At 39.8% G+C, this 12196-nt stretch overlaps 1 protein-coding gene across 2 annotated transcripts in view; it reads right to left on the minus strand.

The window, feature by feature from the left end:
- The window catches only part of TNKS (tankyrase), a 227899-nt gene extending 222051 nt beyond the window's left edge, over positions 1-5848 (minus strand). The window contains exon 1 of one of the 2 annotated variants that reach the window (XM_024251108.3): positions 5083-5848. In XM_024251108.3, the coding sequence (XP_024106876.2) occupies positions 5083-5755 (673 nt within the window). In that variant the 5' untranslated portion in view covers positions 5756-5848. The remainder of the gene's footprint in view (positions 1-5082) is intronic. The other variant, XM_054561190.2, reaches the window with a different exon arrangement.
- Between the last annotated feature and the right edge of the window lie 6348 nt (positions 5849-12196).

Below are 12196 nucleotides of genomic sequence, written 5' to 3' on the forward strand. Positions count from 1 at the left end.
CCGAGGAGGCAGAGGTTGTTGCAGTGAGCCAAGATCGCACCATTATATGCCAGCCTGGGTAACAAGAGCAAAATCAAACAGCAACCACCAAAAATTGTTGATGGGAATGTAAAATGGTACATATACTTTGGGGAAAGGTATTGGCAGTTTCTTATAAAACCGGACATTTACCTACCCTAAGACCCAGAGATTCTAATACTAGGTATTTGCCCAAAAGAAAGAAATTCCGTGTCCACAAAAAGGATTTTATAAGAATGTTCATTGCAGCTTTATTCATAATAGACAAAACAGGAATCAGCTTAAGGGTCTATCAATTGAAGGGATACACAAACTGCAGCATATTCATATAATGAAATCTACTCAGCAGTAAAAAGGAACTACTGATACATGTTACAAAATCAAAAACATGCTGACCAAAATAAGTCTTAAAGAGTACATATTGTATGACTCCATTTATATGAAATTCTAAAACAGGCAACTCTTATTCTAATAGTGGAAAAAACATCAGAACAGTGGTTGCCTGAGGGAAAAGGGGTAGTGACAAGATTGAGATAAGGGGTATGAGGGAACTTTCTGAAGTTTCTATAAGGAAAGTCATAATTTGAGTTACACAGGTATCTGCATTTGTCAAAACTCAGTGAATGTACACATAAGATTTGCACAGATTTCATACTAAAAGATAAATCTTTACACAAATACTGAACTTAGATAATGATATGCATATTAGCACATTTGGAGAAGCTGCACAGATGCCTACCATTTACACTGACATGCTTTAATAAAAAGATGATTGACAGATAAAAGAACATATATGTAGGAATACACATGTAATAGAAATTGTACAGTATAATTTATGTAAGCATTTCTCTATTGTTGAACAGTTGGCTTGTTACAAACTTTTTGCTATTAGCAATAAATTTACATATCATCTTATAAATAGCTAATTTGTTCTTTAAATCATTTGCTTCCAAAGAGTAGTATCATTGAGGTAAAAGAAAGAGACACTTTGCACATCTTTCTAACTAAAAGTTCTCTGTAAACTTTTTTTTTTAAAGAGGTACCTTCAGAAAAGTGTAAGGTTTTAAGAAAACACTAAGTAAAAGGTAATCCAGTTTATAATCAATAATTTTAAGTCTGGGAAGATATTTATGAAACTAGGTCCCTTTCTTCTATTACCAAATTAGACCCTTCTGAAATCCTCAGACAGGGCATTTGCTCACAAGTAATATCAAGGATCTTGTCAGGCAACGAAAAGTGTAAGATAATTCCCACTCCAAGACTGAAGCATTCTGACTCATTTTATTACCCACTGATAGGCAACAATTTAGAGTACATGGTGACTTCTATTACTAACAGGAACGACATTTGTACAAAGGCGAGAAATGAAAAAAAAAAAAAAAAAAAAAAAGACAAGTAAGGCCATGCTGAAAAATCCAGAGAAGAGTCAGGAATGAGTTGAAAAATCTCTGTACTGTTAAATATGTATTGTAGTAGATACCATAAAAGAAAACTGGTTTTTATTTTAAAATACCTCACATTACCTATCATAATCCAAGTCGTATATGTTAACTAACAGGAAGCCCATTTCAAGATTTCTTCAATTTCATGTAAATACTATAAAATCTCAGAATTTAATGTTTTACTAAGGCCTTACAAAAAAAAAAAAAAAAAAAAAAAGACTTCATTTAAACTTTTCTATAAAAAGAGACCTCTTCAGAATATATGGGTCCTTTAACAAAAATATGTCACTACTAGAAACCACACTAAGGAGGTATCACTCTAAATTGGTACTATTTATAAAACTCTTTTGACTGCTATACTTTAAACAATAGAAAACCAGGGTCAAGGACCACATCTGTAGAAGAAAAAGTCTCATATAAATTCTAGTCAACAATAAAAGAATGGCTCATCTTTACAAAGCCATCTTATGAAAGCATCAAAAATAGTATTTTGAGAACCTGTATCAACAATGGAAACAAGATTTTGTCTTAACTGCAGCTAGCATGATTCCATTATTAACACAGTCTCTAAACCATATTCTAAACAAATTATCACAATCCAAGATAGGATACAAAGGATTCCTAATTTTACTGCTGGAAAGGATATGATTATTCTTAAGGTAATATAAATAAAGTGATAAGGATTTAAATATGGTTTCATACCACATCTGAGATCTTTAAAAATGATTTCCAAATACCACACGTTCTCACTTAAGTAAGTGGGAGCTAAACCTTGAGTACACATGGACACAGACAAGGGAAGAATACACACTGGGGCTTACTTGAGGGTGGAGGGTAGGGATGGGGGGAGGCTGAAAATCAAAAAACTACCTATCTGGTACTATGCTCATTGCCTAGGTGATGAAATAATCTGTACACTAAAGCCCCCAAGACTCGCAATTTACCCATGTAACAAACCTGCACATGTAATCCCTGAACCTAAAAGTTGGAAAGAAAAAAAAATTGTTTCATTTCATTCTATAGAACTGTAAACTCATTTTTAAATAGAAATAAAAGCATTAGTTAACATCATTCCTTCCAACCTTTGCTTGGCTAGCTTGGGCTCACCCTTTTAATTCCTGCTTTAAAAAAATCTACCTACAAAGACTTCCTTAACTGCTCTAAAACAAGGATAAGAGCTTATTACGTACTGGGACAGACAGTATAATATACGTTTCCTATCACTCTAGATTAGACACTAGATATTTTATAGGTTTTTGTTGTTGCTGTTGTTTATGCTTCCCCACTAGACTGTAAGCTCCATTAGGGTTAAGGGCTGCTTGCCATTACACAATTGTGTCAGTATTTAACACCCAATCATCTAAGCACACTAAAATATTTCTGGAACAAATAAACTGTAATTTTTAAATTTTTTCATTCAAGGGATTGTACCAATTTCTCATCTTTAAAACAGCTATTCCATGACAATTCAATTACTATCATAATAACCAGTCAACTGATAATTTTTTTCATTTCTCAGCCTATACATGATAAAGAAGACTAAAGTTTAATAAAATTTTAATGTTAGGAATTCAATCATGGAAGTGTGGCAAACTGACTACAGGATATTATGTTTTCATATCATCGAGAATTTTATTACTGTGTTTTCCACAACTGAGCTAAAAACTTTCTTAAAAAGCCAATTCAAGGTTAGGTTCTCATAACTACAACATAATTACAGTACTGTTTGTTTATCTTCTAGCTTATCTGGATATACATAAAACTCTGAAACAGAATAACAAGTAACTATCGTGGCAAATAGAAGACACGTGATTTGAGAAACTAGCACTATTTTGTGTGACTTATCCTAAATACATCAATACACATAAATATAACTATCATTTATTGGCGATTACTCATAAAGTGGGATGGTGAGAAATGACATGATTTGTGAAACAATTTGTTAAAATAGTCAAACTTGGAATAAAGTATGCAAAAGTAGACACCTCTGTTGATTTATAAAATCAGACTTAGGCCTTTCATTTAGCCTAAGGAAAAAGAAATGCTATTTCATCTAAAACAAGCAAGACCCTTGAGCAAACAAATAGACAAAAGTCTGTTTCTGATTCAATTCACTGCATTCTTAGTAAGTAGTGTCTGTAAATCAAGAATGAATCCAGTGACCTAATAATGATTTCCTTTAAGTGTTTCTCATACCACTGGTCATGACCCATTAATGGATCACAAGCAGCATTTGCTAAAAATGAAACAGAATAAAATATAAAATATCAGAAGACAACACATGTATTAAGGGAAAGTATTGTTTCCAGAAACTTTTGATTTAGTTGCATATGTGACAATGTAAAATGTATTTCTAAGTATGGGCTACAATAAAAAACATGTGAAAGCTACTCTCTTGCATATAAGCCCCTCCCCATTACTACTTCTCCCAAAAATTGGGAACTCCCAAGTGTGGTAAAAATAAATACTACAGTGGGTCAACACATGTTTTACTATTAACAGAACAAACTGAAGAAGTGATATATATATATTAGAAATATAGGAGAAAACAGAAGTTATCTTTGGTGTGTTATCTTTGATGTTTGTGTGTGATGCCTTTCATTTTGTATTTTTCTGTCCTATTTGAATTGTATAATGTACAATATATGTATTTCCAATATAATGTTTCTAATGTATAAAACATTATTACCTATATTTTTAAAATATCAACAATAGGTATCCAGGCAGTGAGATTATGGTCCTTTGTTTTTATTTTACAGTTCTCTTTATTTTATAAACATATTATTAGGTGTCTTTGAGAGAAAATCATCAACTACTTGCAAAAAAAAAAAAAAAAGACAAGTGTGGGGTCCAGAGCTTAAGAAATTCACACTTTTTGAGGGAGAACTTTGTGCCAGATACTTCTCACCAAATGCTCGCACAACATCATTTTATGATTTCTGCCCATGAGAAAACTGAGGCAACTGACACAAGGTAAACGGTCTGCTAGACAACAAATAATAGTGGCCACAACATCAAAGCCTATATTTCTTCCATCATCATATAATGCATCCAAATATTCTTCTCCAGTTGTTTCACAATGGTATATTTTGGTCTCCCCGTCTAGACTGCAAACTCCTTTGGAAGAAGGGAAACTTTCAAAAACTTCATTTATGTCTTTCATTGGGTTACTAAGGCTACGACAGATCCTCACACATGTGTTGGGTTGTATTAAACCTCTTTTGTTCTGGACTGTCCTCAAGGGACATACCTTTGTAAAAACAAAATAAACTAGCACACAAACGACAAAACTACTCTAAAGCTGTCCAAATCTAACTTTATTCCTGCACACCAAAAACTAAAGTGTAAATATATCCATATGCAGAGACTACCAACTACAGTGAGTTTTGTAATGAGTACTGTGCAACCACTGAAGAATTCCTTGGATTCACTTATCCCCCCCAACCACGCCCCCATCACCCAGGTACCACCAAAAGAAAGGAACCTCTAGTCTTCTGGTGAGGTGCTGAAGAACCACAACCACGCCCCTACTTTGTCCCATCACAATAACCTGTTTTCTTATCCTAACCGGACCCTGCACCCAAACCCAAAACCCTTAATAAACAATTCAAAAGTCTCTGACCTGCAGCGAAGTGCAGGGGAGAAGACTTCCGGCCGGCCATGTCCTTTGCATTTACGTTTGCCGCGTCCACCAGCCTCTTTACCCGGGACACGTCCCCATTGCGACAGGCCTCCAGCAGTTCCCGAAGGGCCCCGCTCACTGCTGGGACCCCTGTCCCAGGTCCTGCTGCCCCAGGCCCCAGTGGTGCTGTGCTGCTAACTCCGGCCGCCTCGGGGCTCTCCGCCAAGCTCGATCCAGGGGAGGATGGAGAGGAAGATGAGGAAGAAGTCGGGGAAGAAGAGGACGACGGTGAATTGTTACTGCCACTGCCGGCTGGGTTGGGAGCGACCCCAACGGCAGATGAAGTAGAAACCGCTGGGACCACGGGAGCGGCGGTGACGGTACAGATTGTGCTGGTGGTACTGCAACAGCTAGTACCGTCAACTGGGTCCGGGGATCGGGGCCTGTCGGGCGGATCCCGACTGCCATCCCCCTCCGGCAGCGCTAGGCCGTGCCGCGGGGAGGCGAAGGGGGCCAGGCCGCTGGCCGTGGGAGAGGCTGGGGTGGTCCCCGGGGCCAGGCCAGGGCTGAGTGGGGGAGGAGGTGGCGGCGGCGGCGCTGAAGCCCCTGGGGCGGGCTGGAGCTGTTGTTGATGATGGTGGTGATGATGCTGAGAGCGACGCGACGCCGCCATCTTCGGACTCCCCTAGCACTGTCACTGCGGCAACGGCCCCCACCGCCCGCTCTCACTTCCGACCGTCGGACCAATCAGCATCCAGCGCACAGGAAATGATGCTAGGCGGGGTAGGAGGGGCCAAAGAGAAGGAGGGAAGTATTGGGAGCTCAGAGAACAGCCAAAGGAACGGGGCGGGGCTTTGTCACTGAGAGGCGGGCTTTGTGACGTGGTGGCGGGCCGGCTGCAGAGATTTGAATGCTGGAACCAGCTTCTACCTAGATGGGGAACATTTCCTGCATTTCTCACTTTCAGTCGGCTTTCCTGGCCCTGCTCCGGTCTGTTTCCCTTAGTCTCCCTTTGCTTGCTCCAGAGCCAGCTGTTGAGATGCAGCTCAGAGCAAGCAGGGAATGTGTCCATTATCATCTATTAAGCGTCCTTGTCTGAAAAATGGAATTTAAGAGTACCAACCTCACAGAATTATTAGCGGGATTAAAAGAGCTAACAGACAAAGCGCTCTGCCAGTAAAACACAACTATAATTAGCCCGTTGGTAATTTTTTAAATTATAGTATTTCTTTTCCAGGTGTCCCCTTGAGCTCTTGTCCCTTCCCTATAATTTTTCTCACCCTATGTGCTTTAATTCCTCGTTTTTAAATGCTGGTTCAGATTGCTAGGATTGGCATTCCAGCTCTGCCATTTGTTGTGTATATATGAACTAGCTATTTCATCACTCTATGCTTGTTTTTCTCTGTAAAATTGAAATAACAATAGTGCAATAAGTGTGAATTATTAAAATTATGATTTTTTTTTCCTATTCTGCTATCTCTGAAATTTTATTTTTCACCCTAAGTTTAACTAATTATGAATATATTCCTTTCTTTTGAATTCTGGTTTAGCTTAGCCTCTCCAACACCCCAGATAAAAACCTGATTGCTAGGCTGGTCACGGTGGCTCATGCCTGTAATCCTAGCATTTTGAGAGGCCGAGGCCGACGGACCACTTGAGCCCAGGAGTTCAAGACCAGCCTGGCCATCACGGCGAAACTCCATCTCTACAAAAAATACACAGATTAGCTGGGCAAAGTGGCACACGCCTGTAGTCCCAGCTACTCAGGAGTCTGTGTTGGGAGGATCACTTGAGCCCGGGAGGCAGAGGTTGCAGTGAGCCGAGGTCACACCACTGCACTCCAGCCTGAGTGACAGAGGGCGGAGACCCTGTCACAAAAACAGCAACAAAACAAAACAAAAACCTGATTGCTGTTCATTACTCACCATCAGGTGCTATTTTTCAGCAACTGCTTTTTCTGCCTTTCCACTACCCTATGTATAGTTTTGTTTTTCTGCTATCAAAAGATGTATCCATGAATGAGATAATCCCATTGAGGACTCCATTTCATACCTACTGTTCAATAGTAAAGGAGACATTGTAGAAGTATACACAAACAGCATTATTCCAACAGAGTGGACACAGATGGAAATTCTATAACCTAAGAGAAACAAGATTTAGATGAGTCAAGCAGAATATTAAACCAGGTGATAAATTGTTTCATGTGTTCATTGTTAAATATGATTTATGTGATGTTAATATTCCCATTTAAGTAAATAAGTGAGTTTAGTTGGAGTTAGTAAGTAAATACAATAAGGTCAGGAACATAATTAGTATTATGAGTGGCATTTATTTTCATCTAATCTGGGGTTACAGATTATAATTCTTAACATTATCCAGCTGTATGATGAAATGTGCCATTGTTCATAGTAGACACCTGACAAAAAGTGTAGCTGGATAGGAAAACTCACATCAGTGCAACTAAAATCAGTCCACAACATTCTTCTTCATGCTTCTGTTTTTTAATCTTAACTTCTTCATGTAGAGCAGAGAACCATTGAGAAGTGGGGGTGGTCCAACATGATGTGTTAGATGTCCAGAACACACCATGTGTCTCCTAAATAATGGCCTCCTGGAATGGGAGGCATAAGAAATATCTCATCTGGTCTCCCAATGGCCAGTTACTCATAGAAAGTAGTGATGTTCAGAGTTATTCAAAATGCATCTGTTGTGTCTATCAGTACAAAAAATAATAATAACAATAAAATAAGGAAGTCTCTGCTGGACAGAGATTTTTAAAAACTAAATTGCCGGCCAGGCCCAGCTCACGCCTGTAATCCCAGCACTTTGGGAGGCCGAGGTGGGCGGATCACGAGGTCAGGAGTTCCAGAGCAGCCTGGCCAACATGATGAAACCCCATCTCTACTAAAAATACAAAAATTAGTTGGGCGTGGTGGTGCGCGCCAGTAATCCCAGCTACTAGGGAGGCCGAGGCAGGAGAATGGCTTGAACCCAGGAGGCAGAGGTTGCAGTGAGCCGAGATTGTGCCACTGCACTCCAGCCTGGGTGGCAGAGCAACACTCTGTCTCAGAAAAAAAAAAAAAAAAAAAACTAAATTGCCTGAAACTACTGGAAAACGATGTCTGGAAGTGCATTCAATCAACTGGAAATTGCTTTCTTCCCCTCCAGCAGAAAGTAGGAAAAGTACTTAACATTAAGTATTTATGAAGTTTGGGTTTATACTAACTAATGTTGAGCTCCAAACCTGAAAGGACACATGCTATTACCTAACCTTCTGTGGCTAAACACAATTCCAGGAGGAATGCACTATATCATAGTGGAAAGAGCAAAGCTTGGGGTCAAACAAACCTGGGCTTGAAAGTCACATCTCTGATGATTACTATTTGGCTAATCTTGATAGGTATGCTTGAGCTCTTTCAGCCTAAAATTTTGACCTTCGTTCAGCACTGTCATGAGGATTAAAAGCCTAGGTGTTTTATGAGCACTCTTTGAATGTTAGATCCGTTCTCTTACATGGCACGCATAAAGTGTTAACATGAACTCACAGCCGCTATTGATAGCTTTCCCCTCACAACTTCCTTTGTGACAAAGATAGGGGCTGGGAATAAATATCCATCATTTTGCACACAACGGGAATCTAAAGCAAAGAAACATTAGGTTTAATTATTTCCTTATCTGATAATTCGAGATTCTTTATAAACTCTATCTCTAAACTATTGTTGATCACAGTTGTGTAGTATCTTATTTTCATAAGTGTTTTCACAAAAACAATATCCTGGCTGAGTACAGTGGCTCACACTTATAATCCCAGCATTTTGGGAAGCTGAGGTAGGAGATTGCTTGATCCCAGAAAATCAAGATCAAAGATCAGCCTGGGCAACAAAGTGAGACCCTGTCTACACACACACACACACACACACACACACACACACACACACACACACACACACACACACACACACACACAGTATACCCAACTACTACAAAAATGGGAGCACATAGCACTCTCTTAGGCTATACTGTTGACACAAAGGAAAGCCACCGACTCAAAGGACACCAATCTTTTGGGCTGTGTTCTGATGTTTGCTTTCTTACCCTATGGGGGTCGCATGGACACTCTGAAAATTACACAATCATGAACTTGCACAAGTTCCATATTTCAACTAGAATTGGTGTGTCATTCCATCCATATACTTCCCATTGATCTCCCACCATATTTGGTATTCTGGTAGTATTTCTACTAAGTCTAGTTATTCTTCAATCCCCTCTGCAATGCCTCCTCCGCAAATCCACGAGCACAAGCCAGAGCTGTGGTTTGGCTGAGGCAGTGTCATTTCCTCACTTTGGTCTTACCGAAACATAATAAGTTATTTTTATGTCAGAAATGTCTATGGTGCCAAGGGCCCAGATTTCTCTATAAAAGTGTTGCGTTCTCTTAGTTGAAGTTCCATCCAGAAACCCAGGTGATTATTTTTTTACAAAACCACAGATGGGCAACGATGCCAACAGCTGCAATCGTACTAACAACATTGTATCAGAAAAAGCTTCACACACACAAAAAAAGGCAAAACAACTTATTACAAGACAGCAAAATTACAGTAATTTAAAGATATCCTCTGTATCAGTTTCTTAGCAACTCTCCCATTAACGTTTTAGTAGCTTTATAAGATAGTTCTTACATACCAGGGTCTTCTGGCTGCTGCTCCAAAGACATCTGTAGCCTGTACTGAGATAACTTGGATTTTTTCTGGCTATGGTCTGTACACTTATGGGTAGTCGGTTTAATGTGAAGTGTTAGTTCCAGGCAGAGAGTTAGTTCCGGGCAGAGAGGTGGTTAAGGGTGTGGATTCCCCATACAGACTGCTTGGATATGAATCCTAGCTTTGTCACTAACTAGCTTCATATGCTTCATATGATTAAAGGATATTACATCATACATTTTAACAGGAATAAATAAAAATCTATTTGCCGTGCTTTAAAAAAAGAAGATAAACAAGTTTTCCCACCAAAAATGTTCCTTTCCTTGTAAGCTTTTTTTTCCAAAAGTAATTAACATCATACATGTATACCCCATTATAGATTTGCATATGACTATATCACTCAAAAGAGATAAACACCTGCCCTCCCCCAAAGTCATAAACATGTTTAGAAAAGGCTCAGAAAGTCCTGAAATGCATGGATATGGAAGGGTATAACTAGCCAGCAATGCATATATAATGATGTAATGGCTTATGCAGATGGATATAGCTAACCAGAATAGAGCTGCTCCAACTGCAAACCAAGAGACTGCAAGGCACCCAGAGGGCTCACCCTCCCCAATTAGAACATGGGAACACCCACCAAGCCATGATGAATGTGGATTCCTGCCACTGCTTGAGGGGACGTGACTACCACATACTGACCGTGAGGTGACTCCAACCAACAGCAAAGACTGGGGCAAAGACCTCTGCCAGCAGAGACCATCAGAACTACTAGCTGAGAATGAGTGGCAGCCAAGGCAGTGAGAGGCATTAATCAATCACCAAACACGTGGTATGTGCCTTCCACCCACTATCTCCTTTTACTTGCTTGCTGTTGTTACTTGGCTTGTTGAAAGAAGGAAATGAGTGAAAGCTGTTTAAGTGGTGTATGTGTGTGATTTCTCTTGGTATTACCTATTCCTCCATATCGTGAACCTAGGTCTTTTGATGCCGAGTTGCTCAGAATAAAACACTGTACAATCCAGGATAAGTCATTTAACCTCTGGTATGGTTTGGCTGTGTCTCCACTCAAATCTCATCTTGAATTACAGTTCCCTAGTCCCCACATGTCATGGGAGGGACCTGGTAGAAGGTAATTTAGTCAAGGTGGTGGTTACCCTCATGCTGTTCTCATGATAATGAGTGCGTTCTCATGAGATCTGATGGTTTTATAAGGGGCTTTTCCCCATTTTGCTCTGCATTTCTCCTTCCTGCCACCATGTGAAGAAGGACATGTTTGCTTCCCCTTCTGCCATGATTGTGAGTTTCCTGAGGCCTCCCCAGCCCTGTGGAATGGTGAGTCAATTAAACCTCTTTCCTTTATACATTACCCAGTCTCTGGTATGTCCTTATAGCAGTGTGAGAATGAACTAATACAACCTCTTTGTAAACTCACCTGCAAATAGAGACACGAACTAGAGACATTAATAGTTGTTCTGAGAAATGAGTAAGTTAATATATGCCAAGTGTATTAAACAGTTTCTGGCATGTGATACATGGAATGTTAAGTGTGAGCTTTTATTGTTATCAAGAACAGGGATGGGATATACTTTGTATAAAGGTTGCCTAAGAGACACTAGTCTTGTCTGCCCAACAACAAGCAGGTCTCCTTTTACTCAGTACTGTTGTTATTTGGCTTCCCATGCATGCTGCTGCTTTTGCTTTACAGTGTCTTAAAGGAAGGTCTGATAAGCTTAGAAATGAAAAGAGCCTCCTATATTAAGGGAAATGCAAATAGTCCCTTCTAGCTGTGGTCAGGATTTAGGAGAGGTAGAAACTACAAAGGAAGGCACCTCAGCCTGAGGTAGGCAGGTTTCTCTCAAACAGATCCTGCCCTACAGTGCTGAGAAACCATCTCTGTTGTGTGGAAAACCACCACAGCTGCCAAGACCGCCTCAAGAGAAACCAACACAGCCATAATTCCTGAAGTCCGTGTGGTCCAGGATGTTTGCAGAAGGAACATCCCACAGAAGATGAATTTACAACCTTGAATCATCACGCATGCGAGAGGGCCAACAACATGAGAGAAAAAGCAGAAAACCTAAAAATATCAAAGACTACAGATAATACAGCAATCCACAATTTATTTTTAAATCCACATTTAAGGTGGGCAGAATAATGGCACCTCAAAGATACTCAAGTCCTAATCTCTGGAAGCTGCAGATATATTACTTTATGTGGCTAAGTGGAATGAACATTGAAGATGAATTTAAGGTTGCTAATCAACTGACTTTAGAACAGGGAGACTTTCCTGGATTATGTGGGTGGGCCTAATGCATTCATCAGCGTCCTTATAGGTACAAAAAGGAGACAGAAAAGGAGGTTGAGAGTAATACCATGTGAAGACTCAACCAGCCAGTGCTGGCTTTGAAGGT

Source organism: Pongo abelii, chromosome 7, assembly GCF_028885655.2.
Source record: "Pongo abelii isolate AG06213 chromosome 7, NHGRI_mPonAbe1-v2.0_pri, whole genome shotgun sequence".
NCBI lineage: Eukaryota > Metazoa > Chordata > Mammalia > Primates > Hominidae > Pongo > Pongo abelii.